The 27,322-nt window shown below is 43.9% G+C and overlaps 1 protein-coding gene across 1 annotated transcript in view; it reads left to right on the top strand.

The window, feature by feature from the left end:
* The first annotated feature begins 2,286 nt into the window (after positions 1-2,286).
* The window catches only part of Ptgr1 (prostaglandin reductase 1), a 28,472-nt gene continuing 3,436 nt past the window's right edge, over positions 2,287-27,322 (top strand). The window contains exons 1-8 of the mRNA XM_051162584.1: positions 2,287-2,416; positions 12,274-12,389; positions 14,475-14,520; positions 15,492-15,548; positions 17,491-17,658; positions 19,876-19,993; positions 22,899-23,054; positions 25,762-25,870. Coding sequence (XP_051018541.1) covers positions 12,284-12,389; positions 14,475-14,520; positions 15,492-15,548; positions 17,491-17,658; positions 19,876-19,993; positions 22,899-23,054; positions 25,762-25,870 — 760 coding nt within the window. The 5' untranslated portion in view covers positions 2,287-2,416; positions 12,274-12,283. The remainder of the gene's footprint in view (positions 2,417-12,273; positions 12,390-14,474; positions 14,521-15,491; positions 15,549-17,490; positions 17,659-19,875; positions 19,994-22,898; positions 23,055-25,761; positions 25,871-27,322) is intronic.

The following is a 27,322-nucleotide window of genomic DNA, read 5'->3' as shown; positions in this document are numbered from 1 at the left end:
AATCAATCAAGACACAGACACTTGTTGTATTTTAAAATAGCCTTAGTTAACCTGGGGGAGGGCAGATATCAATTCTCTATACTACTTCCCATAGTGGGGCAGATATCCCATACCTGCCCCAATCCCATGCCATCTGCTTCTAATAATGTCTATCAAGCTACCTCCCAGCCATAATCTCAAATACTTGCTAATGTTCTTCATCTGGGCCAAATCTCCATCCACGTCGGCCATGTGCTTCTCCTCCATCTAACCCGTGCTGGCCTGCTTCTCTTCTCCTTTCGGTCTCTCTTCTTCCCAGGATTCTGTCTGTCTCCCAAGCCCGGGAGCCTTAGCCACACCTATCTCATTTCCCCTGCCCAGCTAACGGACTCTTACTAATCAAAAGGTGGGTCACAGTGGCAGCAAGCAGTAATTAGCATCAAAATACATCAGACCATCCTCCAACATCTGTTGGTCTACCTTTACAAAAATGCACCATTGTGCTTGGATTTATTTATTTACTTATTTATTTTCACTATATAGCCTTTACTGGCCTGGAACTTGATAGGTAAGACCAGGCTGGCATTGAACTCACAGACATCTGCCTGTCTCTGCCTCCCACGTGCTGGGATTAAAAGGCATGTGCCACTACCACTACACCTGGCCTTTAAATTTTTTTAATGTGGGTTCTCAAAAATCAGACTCAGGCCCTCATGTTTTCACTGCAGGCACTTTTGCAACTGAGCAGCCATTCCCCCCCTGCGCCCCGCCCCCGCACCTTCCCCCCCCCTACTTCCCAGCATCTTGCCAATCCACAACATTCATTTTTGTGAAACTAGATTTTTGTTGTCGAAACCATCCAACCCATGTGTTTTATTGTATTTTAGGCAGTCCTAGCAAGCCTCGATGCTCCATGACACCCAGATTCTTACTTTTCAGGAATTCTGGGGTCAACTGAGAGCATTTGCCGTGAAGCTGACAAACGTGTACAGATGGCCCTCGGAGCACTTTGTGCTGCCTTCCATAAGAAACGGCGATGCTTGCACTGGGATTCTGAATCCGTCATTTTGAACCTTGGTGACAGAAACCTGGCAGGGAGAAGAGAGGACTTCTATGCCCAAAGCCATAAAAGGTGGTTGAATTACCCAAGGCATAAGCTGGTTTCACTGCTTGCACACAGCCCTGCTTCCGACATCTACAGGGTTTCGATGACACACCTGCGCCCTCACCCACATACCTGCATCATGCACACAAAATTGCCTCTGGAGCTAATGAGTGTTTTTTCTAAGGCCATCTTAGACAAGATTGTTTAAAGAAAATTTGGGCCTCGTGTTTTAAAGAAGCTGTCTGAGAACCCGCCTCTGCCCTGAACCTAGACAACCTTCCTCAGGAAGGCTTCCTAAAATTTCCTTCACAGAAGGTCCATCTTCAAGAGAAAATAAGCCACCTTGCATTCCCTCCCAATCTTCACCGTTAGGCGTAGATTACATTCTTCGAGCAAGGTGATTCAGGAATTGTGAAGTCGCTTCCAAATGTGCCGCTTAAAACCAAAGCAGGTGTCATCGTTTACCTTTAATAAACTAGCGGCTCTCTCCACTGATCCCCGAGGCCTCTTCTGCCCAGTAGTCAAGGGCGGGACTTTACCTAATGGAGTCTCCCAAGCTGGGGACTCCTTAGGCTGCAGGCAGTAAAAAGTGCGGCAGGCTGCATCTACCCGCTGTCATTACTCCTCCGTTTTAACTTCTCTTACTCTTTACAAAATAAACTTTTACGGGCCACGACTGCTCACCTCCTCTGTTAAATCTTCAGAGAACCTAGCCTGCATTTCCCAGGGACATGAAATGGTGACCGCAGCAGCAGCTGGCTTAACAGCTGGCCAGAGGTGGCAGGATTGTGCCAGAATTAACTGAGTAATTTTTTTGGTTTCTTTGATTCTGATTAAGGAATCAGATGTATTCAAAATGTAATCAAATGTATTTTTTAAAAAAAGAATACATTTTTGAGCTGAGCCATGGTGACAACACACGCCTTTGATGCCAGGATTTGGGAGGTAGGGCAGGTAGATCTCCCAGTTGTCGGCCAGCCTAGTTAACAGAGCAAGTTCCAAGACAGCCAGGGCTACACAGAGTAAGCCTGTCTGAATAAATTGAGTACTTAAATAAAAAATATTTTTATTATTTAACACAGACACAGACACACACACACACACACACACACACACACACACACACACACACACACACACACACACACACACACTCCTCCAATGTCACTCCCCTGTTGTGCTGTGACCTTCGGCCTGCCACTCCAAAGCTTCCAGAGGCTGCTCCTTCCTGAAGAAGGCCCGCCCTCTCAGACTGCCCAATAAAAGTCAAGACTTTGGCGCTTCGCTGAGCACTCCGAGCGGCCTCCCGGGAAGAAGTTTTTGGAAGCTTCTGTAAGTAGACGCACTACTATTTTTGATCCCTCTTCTTTTCCTCTTCCCTCCTACAACTCCCTCTTTCTCCCCGCCGAGCACCTAGAGCCTCGCTGAGCAAGTGAGCGCTGGAGATACCCCCACCTCACCCCACAGGCGCTCAGTGTACCTTGGGTTCTGCACTTAGGAAGTTAGGGAGTGCAGGATCACCTTGCGGTCCCTGCACGTTCTTGGAGAGACTGGGATCCCTGCCAGGGACTGGGCATAGTCGGCCTGCGGTCCGGTCGTTTGTGCATGAGGAGGAACCCGGGAAGGGCTGGGCTAGAGTTCGCAGGCTTGCTAAACTGAGGCAAAAGAGAAGACCCGGGGGGGGGGGGGGGGGGGGGGATTTGCGCATGTGCAGTAAGAAGCGAGACCAGCTTGATGGTCGGAACATGCAACAGGACGCTGCACCAAGGATCTTTCCAAGGGGGTCCTCCTAGACTTGTAGCGAGTTCAGAAGAACCAGGCGCTGCAGTTTTGAAAAGAGAGACGGAAATATGCAGAGTACTAAGACAAAACGGAAATCCGCCTAGGAAATATATGGCTCCGGGTGAAGGTGCTTGCCAGGCAAGTCCTAAGTTTCAGTTCGATCCCTGAAACCCACAGTTGGAAGGCGCGAACGCAATCCTGCTTCCGACATCCACAGGGTTTCGATGACACGCCTGCGCCCTCACCCACACACCTGCATCATGCACCACACACAAAACGATGATATCAAACTAGACTCAACCTGCATGTGGCGGGGCACTTCTGTTATCTCAGCCTGCGGAAGCAAGAGGATGAAAGGGTGTGGGAAGGAGTAAGCTTTGTCACAGGTGGGAGCAGTCTTGGTGGGCTTTACCCTTGGGCACCCCATGAATACCTTGTGACAGACTGAGTGGAGCCATCTTGGGTTTGGAATTCTGGAAGCAGACCTGGGAACCCCACCTGGTCTATTGTCTTTCTAATGGACCCTCACTGGGAGAAGGAGCCGGTCCTCCCCACGTGACTGAGGGAGTTGGGGAAGAAAGAAAAACAAAGTCGGCTGCAGGGAGAGGGTGCAGGAGCAGCGGACAAGCTGGATCAGCACGCCGGCCAGAGAGACACCTAAGGATCCGTCCCGTGGAACGGCTACCGGAAGGTTCACTCTTTCGTCCCTTTAACCTTTTTCCTTCTTTTATAAGCTAGTTGGGTTGCATAATAAAGTTTAATTGCTAAGAAACAGAGTCAACATCTGGCGCCCAACGTGGGGCCCGATGGGTTCCACAGTCCCTAAGGGTATGGAGAAAGAGTCAATATTCGAAGGTATAGAAATGCTGTTTTCAGGGTATCAGCAAAGTTGCAACTGCTGTTGCAAAACTTTTCCTGCATTATACTTAGAGGGAATTCTCTGTTTTTTCATTGTCCTTTATTACAATAATTTCATGTTTAAAAAGATTAAAAGAAAGGCTAATGACATAGAAAAGCCGGAAGGGGCAGTAAGTTCTATCCTTTTGGAAAAGATTGCAGATTTGACTGGACAGATAAAAAGGCTGAAAAAAAAAAAAATAAAGAGATAAAAAAACAAAAAAAATTTTTGATAATTGGTAGTGATGAAGGACAGGAAATAGAGAGACCAAAAAGCCAGAAAAAACCAGAAGAGTCAATAAGCTCTATCCTTTTGAAAAGAATTACTGACTTGACTGAACAAATGGGCAAAATGCAGAAAAAACTGAAAGGGTTGGAAAAGCAAAAGACACCTGTGGTTAAAAAGGATAGAGAAGGTCAGAAACCAGAGGCAAAGAAAGCTAGACCGACCAAAAGGTCTTTGGAAGTAAATGTCCCAGTGGAGGATACCTCCACAGTCGCCCAGACACCTTCAGCTTTTCCAGTCACTGTAAGACATGTACCTGAACAAAATGGTGCTGAGGGTTATGAAATGGCCTGGCGTCCTGTAGACATGATGGATTTAAAACATTTTAAGGAATCCGTCGTCAAATATGGTATGCACTCTACATTTGTTAAACAAATGTTAAATAGCTGGGCCACACAAAATAGACTTGTTCCCCAAGATTGGAAAAATTTAGTTTCAGCGGTATTAGAAACAGCACAACAGTTACAGTGGTTATCATGGTGGCGAACAGAGGCTATAAAAATAAAACAGGAAAATACGACACAGAGAATAAATATTAATAGAGATCAATTGCTTGGTGAAGGACAATATACTAATATTAGAGAACAAATTCAAGCTGAAGATAGGGTGATTGAACAATGTCGTAAGACAGCCTTGAGAGCTTGGGAGCTGATAGAAGAACCTGAGAAAACCACTATTCCCTTTACTAAAGTGTTCCAAGGACCCTTGGAGCCCTTTACAGAATTCTTGCAGAGGTTAAGATCTGCAATGGATAAGGTGATGCCAGATTCTGACAACAAACAGGCATTAAAACTTATCATGGCTTATGAGAATACAAATGCTGACTGTAAGAGGGTGCTTAGACCATTAAAAAAAAGAGGCGCTCCACTAGATGACTGGGTAAAGGAGACAGTTAATATCAACTCTCAGGAGTATCAAAATAATATTGTGGGACAAGCTTTAGCCAGAGAGCCCAGATATCCTAATACTCGGTGCTTCAATTGTGGTAAAATTGGTCATGTGCAAGAAAACTGTAGCGCTAGAAGCGCAATAACCCAGGAGAAAACGTAACTCGTAGGAGAGAACAAAAAGGTTCTGGTTATTGATGGTAATGAGGTGCCACGGACCTCCCAGGGTACTGTAGTCGCTGTGGGAAAGGGAAAACATTGGTCTCGAGATTGTCAGTCTAAGAAAGATGTACAAGGCAATATCTTGCCGACGGGAAACGGCAGGAGGGGGCCATCGGCTCGGGCCCCCATAAACAATGCCAGCCGAATTCCTTTGGCCAGTCAGGAAGTGACAAACCCACAGGAAAACGGGAACTGAGTGTTAGTGATCTAATGCATGCTACTAAAGGCAGTGCAGCCTTAGATCTGCTTCAACTATGTCTCTTACCCTATCTCCCCAGGTTGAATGTTACAAATTAAATACTGGTGTTTTCGGACCTTTGCCTTCAGGCACAGTAGGAATGGTTCTGGGGAAAAAGTGGGCTGACTTCTCATGGTTTTATTGTGCACCCCGATATTATAGATGGAGATTCTAAAGAGGAAATAAAAATCATGACATGTGTAAAAAAAGAGATAAAAATCAATGCCGGGGATAGAATTGCTCAACTCCTACTGTTTCCTTACATTAAGGGCAAAGCCGCTCCAGTGGAAAGGACTGGTGCATTCGGAAGCACAGGGACCCGGGTGTTCTGGCAAACAATAATTAATGATCAGAGACCTAAGTTAATTGTACAATTAAATGGTGTTAAAATAGAAGGCTTGGTGGACAGCGGAGCCGATGTCTCCATCATTTGCCAAAAGTCTTGGAACCAAAATTGGCCACTTAAGAAGGTTTGTACAAAAATTGTAAGAATTGGTAAGTTATCTCAAATAAAACAAAGTGTGCAGTGGCTTGAGTGTGTGGGACCAGATGGACAGATAGAGAGGCTAAAACCCTATGTGGCTGACATTCCCATAAATCTATAGGGAAGAGACCTCTTACAGCAATGGGGTACTCAGATTACTATTCCTGCAAATACCGTGATAAACAAGGTTGAAACTATGGGTGAACTGGCACTCGCTTCTGAGAAAGAGATTATGTAAGTGATCCGGGGCGACTACAAGCTATGCCCATTGTCCAACCTCAGAACTCTTCAGGTTTAGAGTGTCAAAATTTTTAGAGGGGCCACTGCTGAGATACCACCGCCTTGCCCCTAAAATAGATTTCAAACAGACCTGTATGGCAGGAGCAGTGGCCCTTAACAAAAGAAAAGTTACAGGCGCTTCACGGGTTAGTGAAAGAACAGCTGGAGGCTCAACACATCGAAAAATCATCCAGTCCCTGGAATTCCCCTGTGTTTGTGGTAAGAAAGAAATCAGGTGGATGGAAAATGATAACAGATTTGAGGGCCATAAACAAGGTGATTCCAAAACCCATGGGCTCACTTCAACCTGGAATTCCTTTGCCTTCCTTGCTACCTAGGTCTTTGGCATATAATTACAATTGATTTAAAAGATTGTTTTTTCACCATACCTTTACATGAGAAGGACAGGGAAAGGTTTGCTTCTCAGTACCTACTCTGAACAGTAATTCTCCAATGAAGAGATATCATTAGAGGTACTTCCACAGGAATGTTAATAGCCCAACTTTATGCCAGTATTTTGTGCAACAACCTTTAGAATAATTCGTAAGCAATTTCCTCAATCTATCATATACCATTACATGGATGATATTCTGCTAGCTGATTCTGATCCTAGTGTTTGTAGAAAAATGTTTCAAAAAGCACAAAGAATTCTACCATGCTGGAGATTACAGATTGCTGTAGAAAAAATACAAAGAAGAGATTCAATTACCTATTTAGGCTATAAAATAAGTAAACAAAAAATTCGACCACAAAAGGTACAGATCCGTAGGAGATCAATTGCAACTCTTAATGACTTTCAAAGATATTGGGAGATATTAACTGGTTAAGGCCTACAATTGGGTTAGCTACCTATGAGCTAAGTAACTTGTTCCAAACTTTACAAGGAGATTCGGATTTAAACAGTCCTAGATGTCTGACCGCTGAGGCAGAAAAGGAGTTAATTCTGGTGGAGCAAAAACTTCAAAGACATATGTGGATAAAATCGATCCTGAACTTGGTTGCATTCTGGTTATTTTGCCTTCGAAACATTCTCCAACTGGGCTTCTTATGCAAAGAGAAGACAGGATCATAAAATGGATATTTCTGGCAAATAAACAGAGCAAAAAATTGAAAACATACATAGAAAAAATTTCTAAATTGATTACAAAGTGAAGAATAAGATTGCGCCAACTGTCAGGGATGGACCCGACGAAAATTGTAGTGCCTCTTACTGATTCTGAGATTATGTCTTTATGGGTAATTAATAAAGATTGGCAAAGAGCTTGTAGTAACTATTTGGGAGACATTAACAATAGATACCCCAAAAGCAAACGTATACAGTTTATAAAAAGAACTAATTGGATCCTTCCACATATTGTAAAGAGGTCACCAATCTCAGGGGCACCCACCTTTTTCACTGACGCAAATAAATCAAGTATGGTTGGTTATAAGTCTGAGAAAATGACCAAGGTGATTAAAAGCCCATTTACCTCAGTTCAAAAATCAGAATTATATGCAATCCTTATGGTATTGTTAGATTTTCCTGAATCTCTTAATATAATTACTGACTCTCAATATGCTGAAAGAGTTGTTTTGCATATAAAAACTGCTAAATTTACTCCTGATAACACAAAATTGACTACCTTATTTATAAAACTGCAACAGGTCATCAGAAACAGAAATTATCCCTTGTATATTACTCATATTCGATCCCATACAGGTTTACCAGGCCCATTGGCACAAGAAAATGAAGAGATCGACAAATTATTAATAAGTAATGTATTCAAAGCCTCAAAATTTCATGAAAAACATCATGTCAATGGTAAGGGGTTGAAGAAAAGATTCTCTATCACTTGACAACAAGCCAGAAAAATAATTAATAAGTGTCCTACATGTTCCTTATATAGTCAGCTGCCATTACCTGTGGAAATTAACCCTAGAGGTAACAAAAGGAACGAAATTTGACAGATAGATGTGTTTCATTTTACAAAATTTTGAGAAAATGAGATATGTGCATCATACCATTGATACATATTCAGGTTTTCAGTGGGCAACTGCCTTAAGTTCTAAAAGGGCTGACTGTGTGATTACTCATTTGCTGGAAATAATGACATTTATGGGAATACCTGCACAAATTAAGACTGACAATGCTCCTGCATATGTGTCCCTTAAGATGAAAAACTTCTTTATGTATTATAATATAAAACATGTTACTGGTATACCTCACAACCCCACAGAACAAGCAGTTGTAGAAAGAGCTAATCGTACCTTAAAAGAAATGCTTATTAAACAAAAGGAAAGGGTAAAGACACCCCGGGACCGATTAAATAATGCTTTGTTGACTCTAAATTTTCTTAATGTGAATGATAAAGGGACGTCAGCTGCAGAGAGACATTGGGTGATAGAAAGAACTGAGAAATTGGGTCAACCAATATTCTACAAGGACTTGTCAAGTATAAAATAAAAACCTGCGGTAGTTTTGAGATGGGGTCGTGGGTATACATATGTTTCCACAAAAAATAAAAAAATATGGCTACCAACTAAACTTATAAAGATTAGATCTGACCATATAACAAGTGAGTCTTAAGAGCTACCTGGTCCTTAACAACTTGACATTGTTTTCTTACAGCTTGGAGAACTAATGCCCTCTTCTGTCCTGTTGGTGTATTTGCAGGTAGAGCCCTGTATTTACAAAAAGCAGGACAAGGCTGTAAACAAAACAGGCAACATGGGTGATTTAACCTCAAAAGCATGCCTCTGGCATCCTGAGCAAGGTGCCTCAACTGATGTTTCCTTAAAAAATTATACATGTACTAACATCCATATTAATGATTTCAAAAGTCTGTTTACTTTCAGAGCAAAAAACAAGACAATTATAAAGATCGAACTTCTGCCACTGGCACTACTACTTCTTCCCAAATTTACATACATATTAACAATAAATCGGCTAGCCAAAAAGATCGATCCCAAAGGACTGGACCAAAAACAGCTAGCTTTTCCAGCACTGGCCAATATATTATTTTCTAGGGTACCCGAAAAGATTTTTTCTCCGAAACAGCATAAAGTAATTTTGAGAACACGACAGCCCCCATTCCCAGTAGGTGGAGTGGGTGTTTTTGGTGGGTTACCAATGCTCATCTTGCCTAACGGGGTTAGTTACAATTAATAAACGTTCATTTGGGGTTTCTTTCTTCTATCTTTCTTTCTCTCTTACTTTCTATCCCTTTTAATATTAAGGGAAGGGGGGGGAAGGAAGGGCGGACACATGTTTGTAGACTAAAAGTAGATTATTGAATCTACTAACTTCAAAAATCTTACATTGGTATTGTAGATTGAAGAAAATTTAAGACTTTTGATTGATGGAAATTTAAGACTTCAACTTTTGCTTCATTGATAAAATTTAAATTGTCTATTGTCTTCATTTTTGCCTTATGTATTTGTATGTTATATGTGACAAAATATTATATATTGTTAGTTAGGAAACTTAAGTTCATTTTATTCAATGTTTATTTAATGTTATTATTCAGTACCACTAATGTCTTAGGAAAAAAATGTTCAGGAAGATTGGGGATAAGAGTTGATATTTAGTTACGAGAGAAATCCTACTAGATACTAACTTACTTTGTCATAGAGCAGGTTTGTTTAATTTCTTGTATATGTCTCCATAGAAATAGTAGCTAACTGTAGGAATAGATAGAGTTGGTTTTCAAACTCTTCAGAGATCCACAGAATATGGCATTTAAAGATGAGGGCTTTCCTGACAGAGAGAGACATCCACTCCTGGCCGCTTCTCCATTTGCATCACTGAAGATGGGGGCTTCAAGAGACGCAGGTGATAGAATGGTCACTGGACAGAGAAAATGCTCTTATCTCTACTGCTGATGACAGGCTGACTGGCTACAATGATCAACAGTGATGCTGGAAAGTTGACTGTCCAGCTTTGAAGAGACTAGATGGACCGGACCGTCGGATTTCCTGCTTCAAAAAGCAGTTTGTTGGATGTTTTGGGCCGATAAGGCTAAAGACTGATTGCCCCAATGAAGGAGAGACTTCGGTGAATATCCAGGCAGTCTGCTCTCTCTGTCCTATGCAACTTGAAAGTTGCCTGCCAGCACATCCTTTATTAGATAGATTTTCCTTCTTAGATCTCTGATGGGATTGAAGACTAGATAGCCACAGTGTTACTAGAAGCTTTAGTTTAAGAATTAAAAACACCTTTATAGATAGATAATTGAAATTTCTCATGAAAAAAAAAAAAAAAAAAAAAAAAAAGGGACTCTCTTTGGTAGAATAGAGTAGAATATTTTTTCTCAGGTTAACTAGTATAAAGGACTTGGTTATGTACTTGATACCTGACTGATTTTGTATATATGTATATGTGTGTTTATAGTTCTTAATTTTTTAAAGAGAAGGGGGATGTGTGGGAAGGAGTAAGCTTTGTCACAGGTGGGAGCAGTCTTGGTGGGCTTTACCCTTGGGCACCCCATGAATACCTTGTGACAGACTGAGTGGAGCCATCCTGGGTTTGGAATTCTGGAAGCAGACCTGGGAACCCCACCTGGTCTATTGTCTTTCTAATGGACCCTCACTGGGAGAAGGAGCCGGTCCTCCCCACGTGACTGAGGGAGTTGGGGAAGAAAGAAAAACAAAGTCGGCTGCAGGGAGAGGGTGCAGGAGCAGCGGACAAGCTGGATCAGCACGCCGGCCAGAGAGACACCTAAGGATCCGTCCCGTGGAACGGCTACCGGAAGGTTCACTCTTTCGTCCCTTTAACCTTTTTCCTTCTTTTATAAGCTAGTTGGGTTACATAATAAAGTTTAATTGCTAAGAAACAGAGTCAACAAAAGGGCCCAAGACATCCTCTGCTACACAGTGTATTCAAGGTCAGCTTGGGCTACACAGCCGGGCGCTGTAATCAGAAAAACAAACAACACATTCAACTCAGACATACGGGGTAAGATGATAGTTATCAGATGCTGAGAAAGGTTAGAAGTGTTGGTGAAAGGGCACAGAGTCAGATAGGAGTGTGTCTCTGTCAACAATACTGATTAATTAAAAACAAGCAGATTTCAAAGGTCCCATTATAAAAATATAAGTTAAAGAAGTGCATATACTGTGTCCTATCAAGGTAAGTGTGTGTTTCCACCCCCCCTCTCCCGCCCCTTTGTCAGTTTAAAAATCTTACTCTTGGGGGGAATTGAGTCTGGAGAGACGACTCAGCAGTTAAGAGCACTTGTTTTTGCAGAGGGTCCACACATGACAGTCCACATGAGGATCGGATTGCAAGATCGCTAAGACCACCAGTCTGGGCCTCATGAACCCCTATCACAAACAGCAACAAGTAAATAGGAAGAGCTGTGCTCGGATTGGCAGGCTCCCCACCCTCCAGTCAGGGTCTCCCCGAGGGCAAGATGGACATAGTGAACTAACTGGTCAGCCTTGAGTGCTCATCTGAAGAAATCACTGACGTCCCACCTGATGATGGGTAGCTGTGGACACAAAACCCTTTTACGCACAGAACAGCTTTGATTGTCTGTTGGTTTTGCCCGGGGACAAATTTAAACAAACTAGTTGATTTTCGAATTGAAGCTGGAAACCAGAAAAAAATGAAATGGAGCAGCTGCGCCCCCTAGTGGCTATGAGGTCCATGCTTCTGTAGGAAAAAAAGGCGTGGACTTCGCTTCCCTGTATTTGAGGCTTTTCCAGGAGAGGTGGACTGCAGACTTTGTACGGCAATCGTTGTTTAATGTCCTAGAGAAACGCCAGCATGGCCTGGGCAGAAATCATCATTTTACGTTTTCCTTGCCCTGAGAGATTGTTTTAGCCTGTTGGTTTTTCGAGACAGGGTTTCTCTGTGTAGCCCTGGCTGTCCTGGACTTGCTCTGTAGACTAGGCTGGCCTCGAACTCACAGAGATCCCCCTGCCTCTGTCTCCCAAGACAGTGACTCTTAACAGAAAAACCATGGGAATAAAATGAGATCAGACATATGAAGTGCTTAGAATGATACCAGAAAGTTCTACGTGGATGCGATAAAATGATAGTGTGATAAATGGTGACAGGGCTGTGTTTTCTGGCCTCGGTGCCGCGCCTAGGGCTGTAAGGTGGTCAGTGATTACATGCTTACCACGTTCTAGACACATCACGATGGTGCAAGCCAAGAGCTGGACCCTGAAGAAGCACTTTGAGGGCTTCCCTACTGACAGTAACTTCGAGTTGAAGACCACTGAGCTCCCACCTTTAAAAAATGGAGGTAAGTGGGGACATGGCAGGGGCCGTGTCAGCTAGTATCATCAGCTGTCTAACCCAGAATCCTGAAGTCAACAATTCTTTTTTTTTTGTTTTTGGACTTTGTGCTTCTGAGTGTTAGCAGTATTGCTAGTATAAGCGGAGTAGGTTCTTTGTAGGTCTCATCTGGGCTCAATGGTTAATTGCTTTAGAATTAGTTTCACTCACCTGTCTAATGACAGCAGGCTTCCTGCTGGGGTCTGGCTGCAGTTCTGGCCAGCCAGATTGGGTCCTCTTCTTGTAGTGGTCCTGTGGGTCTAGAAGAGCCCAGGGTTGGCTTATACAAATATTGCTTTTCTTAAAAATCCAAGGGTCAAAGCAAGTTACCCAGATTCAAGAGCTGGCAAAATCTCTCTCTCTCTCTCTCCTTCTCCTCTTCTTCTTTGCTGCTGCCTCTGCCTCTTTCTCCTCTTCTTCCTCCCATTACTCATGATTTCAGGTAACCACAGAGGGTTTCCTGATTGGAAGGGTGGCCAGGAGGCGGGGCACACAGTGGTAGGGGGTAGCTGTGTTCATTTTGCACCATAGACCTTTTTAGTTTTTTTTTTTCCCTGTGAAGCTTTAATGTCATTTTGGGTCTCCATGAAGGAAGCTTCTCGGATGAGGCTCACACCTGGGTGCCTTATCCTTCCCTGGCTTTGACACTGAGGAAGTCTCCTGTCCTGCTGAGTCTCTGCTGCGGCTGACAGTGAGATGATCATCGTTCAGCAGTCGTGCCCAGAGCCCAGACCATGAGCGGTGTCTAGAGGGTGTTACAGTGAGTGAGAGCTTTTGAAAATAGGATGCAGGGATGGAGAGGTGGCTCAGCTGTTAAAGGCCAGGCTCACAACCAAAAATATAAGAGAATAGGGTGCAGTTAACGACCACAACAGGGTCACTGTCTGACTTTAAGTTGCAGTGGCCAAAACATGGACTCAAAGTTCCAGAAAATACACAGTTGAAGGTCACTTTAGCAAAGTGCATCTTCTTTTGTATTAATAGAGGTAGGTAATAAAATACTAGGTGCCCTTGTGGGCTTTATATATATATATATCAGGTTGACATAAGCTAGCATTGTCTGGGAAGAGAAATCTCAAGCTGAGAAAAATGGCTACAACAGACTTCCTGTAGGCAAATCTATAGGGTTTTTTTGACTAATGATTCATATAGGAGGGCTCTGCTCACTGTGGGTAGGGCCAGCGCTGGGCAGGTGCTGTTGTGTATAAGAAAGTTACTGAGTAAGCCATGAGAGTGAGCCAGTAAGCAGAGCTCCTTCATGGCCTCTGCTTCAGTCCTGCCCCCCCCAGGTTCCTTCCTGGAGTTCCTGCCCTGATGTGCCGTTATTAACAGACCATGGTGGGCCATGTAAGGTGAAATAAACCCTTTCCTTCCCGAATTGGTTTTGGTCATGATCTTTATCACAGCAGTAGAGAGTGAGCTGAGACACTGCGTGAACATTGTGCCACGCTGATTACAAACGTGGCCTTGGGTAAGGTACTTAACTTGACCCTAAGTAGGATGGACCAGTAGCTCAAAACATCAAGCTAACTGATGGATCTAGGAATAATACAGGCAGTACTATCACCATCTTTGCCGTCATCAACTGGGCTGGGCCAAGTGTGATAGCCCTTCTTTTTTTTTTTTTTAAGACTTAATTATTTATTATTATGTATATAGTGCTCTGTCTGCATATACTCCTGCAGGCCAGGAGAGGGCGCCATAACACATTACAGATGACTGTGAGCCACCATGTGGTTGCTGGGAACTGAACTCAGGACCTCTGGAAGAGCAGTCAGTACTCTTAACTGCTGAGCCATCTCTCCAGCCGGTGAAAGCCTTTCTTATCTCCAGTAGAAAGCACGGGCGGGGAGCTGGAGGGAGGCTCATGCTGAGAGTTTCTCTTACACGCACACGCTCTGGAGTCGAGCCACAGCACTGTAAAGCTAATTATGAAGAGGCCCTTCTCCCTCCCTACAGCAGAAAACCTAGGCTCGTGTATTCAGAAGGCCAGGGCATTACAGCCACAAGGTCTTGAGTCTTCTAACCACTCATCGAATGCTTTATTTTGCAGAGGTCCTGCTCGAAGCCCTGTTCCTCTCTGTGGATCCTTACATGAGGTACCGGTTCCCTGCTCGGCCTCTTCTGTTGTATGTTCGTCCATAGTTTGAAGCACTGCAGCTCATCTTTTAAGATAACCCCTTGCTGGGCACGTGGCACACGCCTACAATCCCAGCACTGGGGAGGCAGAGGCAGGTGGGTCTCTGTGAGTTCGAGGCCAACCTGGTCCACAAAGTGAGTCCAGGACAGCCAAGGCTGCACAGAGGAACCCTGTTGGGGGACAGCGGATGGGGCTAGCTATCTGCTTGCCCGTTTCCTACTGGCAATAGTTGATCAGAAATTGCCAAGACTAAAACCAGAACTTCTTGCGTTATATTCACCAGCATTTAAAAAAAAATGTGGTTCATGTTTAACGCAAACTTATAACTCAGAAAACATGTGAGGGCAGGGTGGGAATAAATGTCCTTCAGGGGCGCTTCAGCAACATTTTAGCCTCAGTAAGTGATGCAGCCATCAGACAGTATTTTATTTTCATAGCTGGTTGGCAAGGATTCAAGACTCAACTCTTGGTTGAAAAATACCATTTAATGATGTTCACTGGCGAATGGGCGTGGTGACTCATGACACTGAGGCAGGAAGACCACAAGTTAAGACCAGTCCTAGGAGCCAGGCGTGGTGGCGCACACCTTTAATCCCAGCACCCGGGAGGCAGAGGCAGGCGGATTGCTGTGAGTTCGAGGCCAGCCTGGCCTACAAAGTGAGTTTAAGACAGCAGAGGCTACACAGAAAAACCCTGTCTTGAAAAACCAAACCAAGACAAAATAAAAACCGTAGCGGTAAGAGTCTCACATGCATCCATAGAGTGCATGTTTTGGGATCCAAGGCAGAAATACCTCGGTGGTTGTGCAGGCCTGGCATACTGGGTATTGTTTCTATACACAATGTCCCAGCCTTTTGCCATTTGGCTTGATCCTCAAGATATTTTTTTTCCAGGCGGTCTTGCACACTAAGAGTGGATTTTCTTTTTCAGAGTTGCCGCAAAAATATTGAAGGAGGGTGATAAGATGATGGGTGAGCAAGTGGCCAGGTAAGTACTTACACAGCCCTGACGTTCAGATGAGTGTCTCCTCTGGCTCCTGCCGGGTCAGTGTCTGTCCACTGCAGCCCCTTCTCCAGCCTGCGTGGGTCACCAGGGAACAATGTCTTAACTGAGAGAGAAGGAAGGATGGTGTGGCTGTGACCAAGTGTCTGAGAGAAGTGACCTAAAGGAAGGAACGGTAGCAGAAGCCTGTAGCAGTGTCTTCTTGCCTCCTGGCAGACAGGAATATATATATATCAATAGACAGACATATAAGAAAAGATAGGTAGATAGATAGATAGATAGATAGATGATAGACAGACAGACAGATAGATAGATGATAGATTGTTGTGGAAGAGGTATTAGACTCTAAAGGGCTTCTCTACCTTACCTAGTTCCCAAATAATTGAGACAAGAGACTTTTTAGATTAATAAAAGCTTTAAGGCACTATAACTGGGCAGATATCAACCCTCTAAGCCATTTGGCGATTTCCCAGCCACACACCGCATGTTACTTCCCACAGTCGCTCCTGCCTGGGCTGCTTCTGTTCCGTCACGCCCACCCTCATGGCCGCACGCTCAGGGTCCACACAGGGCGACTTCCTTTTCTCCCAGCTCCTCTTCCTGCTGCGTCTTCTGTTTCCTCTCCTGCTTCTCCTCCTGGCTTTATGGTCCCTCTCAGACCCCAAGGCCAGGAAGCTCTGCCTGCTTCTTTTCTGCCCAGCGATGGATGGGCTGTCAGCAACTCTATTTAACCGGTCAGAGAATATTGGCGAGCAAAGTTTACACAACATCACTCGGTGTATGTGAAAATGTGCTCAATCTTGGGGGCCAGTAATTCAGCATTTGAGTGAATAATACCAGACCAACCCCCAACAATAGATAGATGATGGATGGAGAGAGAGATGGGGGGGGGGTGCGAGGGAAGGGGGGTGGGGCAGGGGCGCACACTGGTGTCTGGCTTTCATGTCTTTGCCCTTTCATCCCATCTGAACCTTCAGCCTGGCAGTCTATGCTGCCCACATTCAAGGCAGTCCCCATATTAGTTAACCCCTCATGGGAGTGCACTGACTAATCTACGTGGCTCCCAACCAGGTGAGCCTGGCTCATATTTTTATTTTTAAATCATGCTGACAAATCATTCTCAAAAAGATGTGATGGGTGTCTACTCTCTTGAGCAATATCAAGGGACCTATTTGCCTCATCCTGTGCCCCTCCTTGGCCATTGGTCTTGGTAATCCGAGATGAATGGCTGACCTTCAGTCAGGTTTAGCTTGCCTTGCTTTTGTAATGAGTGATGTTAGTCTTCTTGTGAGTTAATTGTCAGTTTTCTCCTATCAGTTATGTCTGTGTCCTTCGCACTTTTTCCATAGGACCGTTCCTGGTTTGCAAAGGTTGCTCCTGTACCAGGGGTGTTAGTGTGACAAATATCTGGGCCTCTGCCTTTCTCTAGTGTCCAATCGCAGCTTACAATTGTGGATATTTGTAGCTGTGGCTCTTGGGTTTCATCTCATTTACTTAAGAAATCTTCTAAAAACGATGAAAAATGCTTATTGATATTTTCTTTTATATTTTTTAATTGAAAAATTCCCATTTGCTTAATTTTTTTGTGTTAGAATCATCTTTCTCTTTCAGAGCAGGTTGTCCTTCTGGGCCTGCAGTCTGTCTTACCCATAACTGGCCTTTCTTTCTCTAAAGTTTGCTGTTTCTTGCTAATCAAAGAAATGAACACATACTTGCATTTGCAGAGGATGAAGGAGAGAGGCACCCAGAAGCAGAGGTGGGCAGGGACAGGGGTGATACTGGGCCAGTTGACAATGTTCTCCTCTGAATGCTCCCACACTGGCTAAGAATGAAGCCTGGGATCTCCCCCAGGGTGTCAGTTCCCTCTGCGAACATTTCCCCCACGCAGCTCCTGACTCACGTATCTTATTGTACTTTTATCTTTCAGAGTTGTGGAAAGTAAGAACTCAGCCTTCCCAACAGGGACCATTGTAGTGGCTTTATTAGGCTGGACATCACATTCCATTTCTGATGGGAGTGAACTGAGAAAGCTGCCTGCAGAGTGGCCGGACAAGTTACCACTGTCTTTGGCTTTGGGGACAGTTGGCATGCCAGGGTACGTGTCATGGGTGTGTTTTGTTTCTCAGAATGTCTAACATTATAACTGAGTCAACAAAGAGAGATGTAAGGCAAAAACACTGATTAGAAAAAAATGGTAGAAATAAGAAAGGAAGGAGCTCAAACTGAGAGTCATAGTGGATAAATAAAGAAAATATTATATATAAAAGAATACTGTATACTTTTTAAAAAGAAGGAAATCCTGGCATTTATGATAATGTACATGAACCTGGAGAAAGGCAAATACCAGATGATCTCATTTTCATCTTTTGTTTTGTTTTGTTTTGTTTGTTTTTTGAGACAGGGTTTCTCTGTGTAGCCTTGGCTGTCCTGGACTCACATTATAGACCAGGCTGGCCTCGAACTCACAGTGATCTCTAAGTTTGAGGCCAGCCTGGTGTACAGAACAAATGCCAGGCTAGCAAGAGAAAGGGCTACACAGTAAAATCTGTCTCAGAAAAAGAAAAGAAAGGGGTGGGGAAGTCCAAATTATGCTTTTTTTTTTCCTTTCTCTAAGTTGTTGATTCTTTTATGTCCCCCTTAGGCTAAGGCGGCATAAACACCCTCCCCACCCCCTGACTTCTTTTTCGTTGACCTTTCCATCTCACCTCTGTTTTGTTTCTAAAAGGAAATGAGTTTTAGTACAGGAGGTCAGTATGTTAGTTTAAAGCTGACTGTGAAATGAAGGGTAATGCTGGCTGGCATTGGTGTAGTGACACAGTCAGAAAACGTGGCGCTGCGGATGCAGCCTGGGATGGAGCGCCTGCCTCACATACACAGGGTCCTGGGAAGAGACAAAACCAGGAAATACACGAGCAGCTTTTCATCTGGAGTTAAGCTAACTCTCTTGGAAAGCTCCAATGTCTCTGTGTCTCAAGCAGTGGCTTTCTGTTGCTAGCATTCATAGAGTCTTACTAAATTGAGAATTTTTATGGCCCAGTATTTTTGAATCAGTGGGTCTAGGGTGGGACATGGGAATCTAAAAATGTCTGAGGTGAGTAGGTGGTGCTGTGTCTGTTCTTTCAAAAACACTAGGCTACGGGAGTGTTAGGTGCAGCCATGAATCTTCTGATGACAGAGTGCTCTGAAAAGTAAGCCACGAGTAGATTTCTTATTAGATTGGTAAACAAAACTTATACAAACTCGAGAGCTCTGTGGTGCCACTAGGTGATATCGTCCTGCACAGCGTCTCTGCACGCTCCATCCACCATTGGTCAACATGCTGTCAGGCAGCTCACAATTGTATGCAATCCTCAGAAAAAGGGCATCTCTGCCTGTCACTGCCCAACAGGTCTCATGGCTCTAAATAGACGAAGAAGCTGAATAGGCTAAAGCCGTGCCAACATCTTCATTCATGCAGCACTGAATTTACCATACCTCTGTCAGAAATTATGCAGGTGGCTTCATAGTCACTAAAATACATACGAATTTCATTGGCTGTAAATCAAGGATGTAAATTTTTTTCTTACTACTGAACTCATTTTATTCCAATACCTTATTTTGGCTTAGTATTTTGGTGCTTCAGTTCAACAGAGTGGATTTTCCTATCAAGTCAAGTTTAAAGCTCAGGGTTTCCATACAAAGTTTCAAGGGCTGGTATGAGAGCAATGCTGGCAGACGAGGGATAACAACTTCTTGATCTTGATTGGTCTTATGCTGCTCTCCAGGCCTGGAGAGATGGTTCAGTCCATAAGTTCTTAAGGACCTGAATTGAATCCCCAGAACCCCCTTAAAAGCTGGATGCAGTGTAACTTCAGTGTTGATGAGGTGGAGCCAGACAGATTCCCGGGGTGCATAGTCTAAGCAGCATAGCCTACTTGATGATCTTGGGGTATATAGGTATGGGTGTGTTGTTTATTTATGTCTGTGAACTTGTCTTGGTATGTAATGTATGTTTTTTTAGCACTTGTGGAATGGTAGGAAGATTGCAATTTTTTAAAAAATTATTTATTTATTATTATATCTATAATACTCTGGCTGCACGTACACCTGCATGTCAGAAGAGGGCATCAGATCACATTATAGATGGTTGGGAGCCACCATGTAGTTGCTGGGAATTGAACTCAGGACCTTTGGAGGAACAGTCAATGCCCTTAACCTCTGGGCCATCTCTCCAGCCCAAGATTGCAATATAAAAGACAGGGCAAATAGCAGAGGAGGAGGAGAGGAGGAAAAGAGTGACAGTTATCCACACATCCTTTTGTTCTTTCCTTAGCCTCACTGCCTACTTTGGCCTGCTTGACATCTGTGGCATGAAGAGTGGAGAGACAGTGCTGGTCAATGCAGCAGCAGGAGCAGTGGGCTCCGTTGTGGGGCAGATAGCTAAGCTCAAGGTAAGCGTCTTCCTCTAGCCACACCTCTGCTAGACCCACAGTGTGCACTGAGACTGCAGCTGTGACTGCTGAGGACTCTCTGGACTCACAGGGGGTTACAAGCAACCTGCTGGGACTTGTTTAGAAGTCAGAGGTTGACAAAGGGGAGCATGAGGAAAAGGGAATAGTAAAGATGAGCCGACCAGTGTTAACTGATAACGCTGCAGATATCAAGCCGGGAGTGGGCCCATCTAGACTACTGAGTAGTCAGCATTATTGTCTATTATTATTATTATTGTTGTGGTTGTTATTCTCTTGCTCAGTTTAATTGCCGTCCTTCACCATTGTCCCAGGAATTTTACAGAGGGACTTTAGGTCAGCCAAACCAGGAGTCATCACCCACATGGCTTCATTGCAAAGGCTATTGCACCAGGAAGAAATGAGCAATCAGCAAAGGGCGGTGGTGAAACAGTTATTTTTATAAACAGTATTTGTTTCCCTTAGCTTATTTCTTAACCCTGTTATCGCACAAATAATTGAGACTCTTTTGTAATACAAGGCTTCACAACACAATCTGAGCAGTTTAAGTCTGTTCTTAACCCTTTATGCTATTTTGTCGTAACTCCCAGCCAACATCCCAGCAATACTTGGACTTTGTAGCTTTCCTTTGCACTAGCTCCTTCCTTCTGATCTTCCTTGGACCTCTGAATCCCCTGCTTCCTCTCCTAACTCCTCCCCATACCTGGCTCGCCGAAGTCCAGCCCTATTTTCTCCCCTGCTCATCCATTGGCTGTAAGATGCTTTATTGATATAACAGGGGGACAACTGAAGAGCAGAGTTTACCCAACATTAGACAGGAAATCAGAATTTAAACTATACAATAACCTTATGCCTACATGGAGGGGCCATTGTTTGGGATGAGCTAGCTCCTGGAGTAGAATTGTAAGCAGAGAGTAGACTCTAATTTGGGCAGGTCTCTGCAGGAGGGCTGCAGACAGACGGTGAGTGTGCAGGAGAGCAGGCAGCTAAGACCTGGTTGGGATTCGGTTTCTCATAGTTGGGATGCTCTCAGGTGACCTAGCTAGGTGATGTAGCTTTGCCAAAGGCTTCTGTATAAGACTTAGGACATATTCTTATAGGACAACCTAAGTGGAGTAGAGTTGAATGTAGGACTGTATCTAACAGCCAAGAGCAGGTCTCTATTACTAATAGGAGCTTGAACACAAATGAGATTTTTAGAAAATATTTAGGTAAGCAAATACACAAGTGGGAAAAGAAGCTGAATCCTATAAATACTGTTTCAGCTTTTGCCATGCTTACATCCAGTGAGTTACATTTGTCTTCCAACATCATTCTAGCATCTGAAAAATAGTTTATACCTTTGGAATTGATTTAGTAGCTTTTGGGGTAAGGCAGGTAGTAAACCTAGGGTCAAGTACATGCTAAGCATAGGCTCTACCACTGAGATACACCCCAGTCTCTGATTTGATAACACTTAGAGAGAATTTTTCCTCTGTCTTTACATGTGAGTTTGATTTGAAGGTTTTGTTTTTTTTTCTTTTTCTGAACTCAGAATGTTTAGCTATATTCAGCATAAGCTAGATTTATAAAATTAATTAGAAGTATTTCCAATATTTAAATTGTGAATGTTTTATTAAAAATATGGAGACCTGGAGAGATGACTTCATGGGTAAAGGAGCTTGCTGTACCTACCTGATGTCCTGAGCTCGGTCTTAGGTGCAAGGAGAAGGGGGGAGTGAACTCCACAAAGTTGTCTCCTGACCTCCTTATCTGTGCTGTTGCACATATGTGCCCATAGTCATGAGCACACATACATGATTAATACTAAATATAAAAATTTAAAAGTGAGAGAGAGAGAGAGAGAGAGATATCACACAAATGATGTTCAGAGCCACAACACTGAGCCAGAGAGATGGCTCAATACTCAAGAACACTTGCTACTTTTTCCGGGGACCCAAGTTTAGTTCTCAGCACACACATGGTGACTCACAGCCACCAGTATATCCAGCTCTAGAGGATGCCCTCTTCTGGCCTTCCTAGGCACGTGGACAACACACACACACACACACACACACACACACACACACACACACCTAAAGCACAGCAACAACAAAGACGAACCTAGGTTAGGCTATATGGTTTTGGAGGAAATGAGGTGTTCTGCAGTGAAGAACCCAGGAAGTGAAGTGAGTAGGTTATTAAAATAGCAGGCCGCAGTGAACTGCAGACAAAACAGGCATGGATGGGATCTGCTAATGGTCAGGCCAGCTGTAGCTGGGTTCTAGGCTGCCTTAGGGACCAGTCTCATCCTCAGGGTCCATTGAGTTCCACGAGTATGAGGTGTAGTATGGTTTGGAGAGGAAATTTGTTCCCATATGTTGAAGGCTTCATCCCATTTCAGAGGTGGGACTTTTGTGAAGTGATTGGGTAGGGGGTGGAGGTGTTTCTGTCCTCATCAATGGAGTGAGCTACGGACAGATTCACGGTTTGAATAGCACTGATGGTAGATGGGACAAGCTAGACAAGGACTTAGTCAGAAGGAGCAAGTCACTAGAATTGTGTCTCTGAAGGTTGTTCTAGATGCCTCTAGTCTGTCTCTGTCTCTTCTCTTTTTTCTGGCTGCCGTAGTTGAGTGGCTTTCTTAAGGCCATGTCCTCTGGTGTGATAAACGCACTATGCATTGCAGAAACATGGAGCCAGGTGACTATGGGGTGAAATGTCCCAAACTGTGAGCCAAGATACATCCTTCCTCCTTTAAGTTGTTTTCTCAGGTGTTTGGTCCTAGAGTGGAGAGTGACTAGGACAAGGTGTGTTCTTGAGTAACCCGATTACGTAAGACCGGGAGAGCAGACTTGGGCCATGCTCCTGCTTTGTTAATGGTCCACACTATCTTGACCCCATGTAGGGCTGCAAAGTCGTTGGTTCAGCAGGGTCTGACGAAAAGGTTGCCTATCTTAAGAAGCTTGGATTCGATGCTGCCTTTAACTACAAGACGGTAAATTCGCTGGAAGAAGCTTTGAGAACAGCCTCTCCTGGTGGCTATGATTGCTATTTTGATAATGTAAGTGCGACCAGAGTTTATATGACTTACCAATAAAAAAAATTACATAAAGGAACATGTTTCCAAAGTTAAGACATGATGTACACACTGTGGGATTCATTCATTTAAACTGCATAGCCAGACACGGTAGCTATGTCTATTGTCCCAACACTCACAGTGCTGAGGCAGGAGGCTAGCAGGCTCAAAGCAAGCCTGCCCTTCATAGTGAGACTATATCCTCCGTATTGAGTAATGAATAACCAAGCAAACTGTATAATTTTAGGCTGAGGATATAACGCAGTAATAGGGCTGCTGTCTACCTTGTACACAGCCCTGCACTCCATCCCAGCTCTGCAGAAGAAGGGAAGTTAGAGTTCAGATCTTAACCATTTTCAGTAGCAAACTATCTACATCACCAGAGTTTTAGGATATTTATCATTCCCCAAAGAAATGTTAATCATCAGTCACCCTCCCATTTTTTTCCCCTCAAAAATGTATGCTTTTGTACTTAGCACAATGATCTCACGTCCGTCTATGTTGTCGTAGGTGTCAGTATTTTGTTCTTTTTAATGAGTGAATAGCATTTCACTGTATGGATATGCCACATCTTCCGTCTACTCATCAGCCCATAGCATCCAGCTTGTTACACTTTTTGACCGTTATATAATGCTACTCTCACAGTCATGTACAGCTTTTTGTTTAAATTTGTTTTCTTTTTTTCCTGGGTATTTACCTATGAGAAGAACTGCTAGGTCACATGGAAACTTCATGTTTACATTTTGAGAAACTGCCGAAGTAGTTTTGCTAAGTGACCGCACTGTCTTGCATTCCCACCAGTGGTCTCAAAGGGTTGGAATTTTTCCATAGCCTTAAGTCCACCTATAATCGCTGGTTTTCTTTCACCCTTCTTAGTCTGTTTAAAGTGGTATCAGTGTGGTTTTGACTTAAATCTCCTTGTGACAAATGGCACTGAAGATTGCTCATAGACATATGTGTATCATGTTTGGGGAAATGTGCACAGAATTTTTGCCTAGCTTTCTACTGGGTTATCTGTGTTCTTTTTTTTTTTTTTTCCCCCACTTCAACCTTATTTCTTTATTTTCATTTTATTTTATTTTACTTTTTAAGTTTCAGTTTATACAGATTACAACTCAATTGTTATCCCATCCCTTGTATCCTCCCATCCCTCCCTCCTTCCCGCTTTCACCCTACTCCCCTCGCCGTTATCCGAGTTCTTTATCCTATGCCAGTACGTGTCTCTTCATTGTAGTTAATTTTCATTATTTATGGGAGTTGTGTTCTATAAAGTCACCAGGAACACTGAACCATGGCTCCTCGGAGAAATGTCTACACACGAGCATTTCTCGTGTGGATGATAATCTGAAATCCCTCCCCGCCCCTCTTTTCGTAGCTTGTTTATTTTACAAAGGAGAAACGAGGCTCAGAAGTGTCACACTACGATGAAGTGTTATGTAACTTGCCCTTGAGCCCACAAACTTGACATCCCTTCTCCACTCCACCCTGCCCAGAGCCAGGGCTCCACCGTCCCCGTCCTAAGGTTGTCACTGTACGACAGGAAGGCAGAGCATCACCCTGCGTGTTCAGTCTCTGCTGGGAATGCCTGTGTCTGCAAATGACCTGGGTCCCGTTTGGAAGGCACGGGTGAATGTTAGCAAGTTCACAGACAGGGAGCCCTGTGTGTATGAAGATGGAGTGAATGCGCTTTCCACGGCCGTCTTCGTTCTCTGGGCCGTATCCTCAGAAACGCTGGCGTTTCGATTACTTCCGTGGTTGCTTGGGCATTTGCTGTGCTGTCTGAGACTGTTTCAGGGTCACTGATATCTTTTTTATTTTATTTTATTTTTGGTTTGTCGAGACAGGGTTTCTCTGTGTAGCCTTGGCTGTCCTGGACTTGCTCTGTAGACCAGGCTGGACTTGAACTCACAGCAATCCACCTGCCTCTGCCTCCCGAATGCTGGGATTAAAGGTGTGTGTTACCACTGCTGCCTGGCAGGGTCACTGATATTTACTTCTTTGCTTCTACTAAGAGTTTAAGGTGTTAGCTCTGATGTTCCTGTCCGTATCACATATCCATTTGTGTGTAAAGTTTAGGGAGAGCCATTTCTAATCTTTTCCACGTGGATAAGCAGTTCCTCACCAGCTGCTAAGACTCACGCATCCTCCTCCAGCCCTGGGCCCCCCACGGCCCCCATGAACTGTCTTGGCATTCATTCCTGTGGACAACCAACTGATAGTAAATGCACTGGTTTCCTTTGCACTGACCTGTATTTCTATTGTCATGTTGCTTTGATTGTGCTTTGCAGTATATTTTGAAATTTGAAAGTGGCTTTGTTCCTCAAATGCCTTTTGTGTATTTCCACATACTTGCAGATTATGTGATACTGAGACTTTTGGGTTATGCAGAAGATCCGAATATTTCACATATTAACTTTATGCTATATAAAGTATGTTCCTGAAGTCAAATGAAAATGTCCCTTTTTTTGCAAACTATCTCATGTGACTGAGGCTGGCCTTAGACTCCTGATATAACTGAGAATGACCTTAAAGCTCTGATCCTCCTGCCTCCACCTCCTGGAAAAGTCCATTTCTGATATAGCTTAGCTGCAATCATTACAACTGTTGCCCTGATTCAATTAATTTTGTTGATTCTTCTAAATGGACTCTTAAAAGTAATTTTGTTTTGTTCTGGTTTTGGTTGTCTACTTAGGTAGGTGGAGAGTTTTCAAACACTGTCATATCCCAGATGAAGACATTTGGAAGAATTGCCATCTGTGGCGCTATCTCTCAATACAACCGCACTGGTCCATGTCCTCCAGGTATTGGGCTCCTGCAGATGTGGGGGTGGGGGTGGGGCTGGACAAGGGATGACTCACAGATATGGGGAAAGGACGGGCTGGCTGCCATGCCTTCACAGGTGTGGGCCACGCTTTCTAGAGCAGCAAGATTATCTATTTGATGTGGCCTGACAGTTTTCCCTAAGTATGAGAGAGGCATGGCTGCTCCCGTCCTCCTGCTGCCCACACTCTTTCATGGGCCTCTTTTCTTCCTCTTGTGGTCTTCTTCCCTCCCTTCTTCACTCTCCTGTACTGAAATCACCCCCTCCTTCTCTTTACACCACCAGAGGTCCAAAAGCAGTATCAACCCAGAGCCCCATAAGCCCGCTTCTGGCCTCTGAGGGATCTTGTGTGACCCTCTTACAAGATGGCTGACTGACACAAAAGAAAGCCTAGTGTGATGACTCCTCACGTAGGGAGGTTCCTTGCTCTGTTATCAGGATAACAGATTTATCTGAGGTCACCAAGGAGAAAGAAGAAGAAAAAGGAATCTTTGTGTCTATCATCAGAATAAGGGTGACCGCAGAACTACTGGTTACTTCGTCTGTTCTGCACTTGACTGGTGTGAATAAAATCTCATAGCACAGGAAATTCCAGATTCACTTGGCACTCCTATCGATAGAGACAAACCCCTCAGCCATCTTCTTTTGCAATTAATGCTAAGATGGAAGCATGGGAAACTATCTGCCTGCCAACCAAAGAGCTCCGGGGTACACTTTCTTAACCTTAGTCTAAATAAGTACAACCAAATATTTCTGGACATAGTAATTCAATCTAGTCTTTGTATCAATTAATCTTTGGAATTTTAGTTACTCAGACAGATCTTAGAGATGGCAGCTGACCTTGTCTATTTTAGTCAGATGGGATCCTGCCTTGCTTCGGAGGCCCAGAAATTCTAGCACATTCCAGTTTCCGTAGAGCTTGGAGACAAGTCATTATTGCCACCAATTTATAGCCATATTTGCTTTGTTGCACTCCAAAAAAAAAAAAAAACAAAACAAAACAAAACAAAAAAGAAAGGAAGAAAGAAAGAAATCAACATTGCTGGGTACTATCTCAGTCTCTTTCAAGATGAGGAAATGAAAGTTTCAACCTTTGTGTATGTGTGAGGTGTGAGAGGTGTATGTGTGTTGGTGGGTACACATGTATGTGGGGGCGTGTGGAGACCAGAAGTCAACCTTGGGGCTCCTCCCCATTGCTCTCATCTTATTTTTTTGAGACTGTTATCTCTCACTGAAGCTGGAAGCCACCAATTCATCTAGGTGGCTGGCCAGTGGGTTCAAGGGATCCTTCTATCTGGAGTTACAGAGTCAAATCACCATGCTTGGCCTTTGCATGGGTGCTGGGGATCTGAACCAGTGTTCTCACGCCTGCACGGGATGCACTTTACTGACTCTGCCATCTCCCTAGCCCGGGTTGAACCTTTAACACAAA

This window comes from Acomys russatus, chromosome 2 (assembly GCF_903995435.1).
Source record: "Acomys russatus chromosome 2, mAcoRus1.1, whole genome shotgun sequence".
Lineage (NCBI taxonomy): Eukaryota > Metazoa > Chordata > Mammalia > Rodentia > Muridae > Acomys > Acomys russatus.
This window is presented reverse-complemented; position numbering and strand designations above follow the sequence as displayed.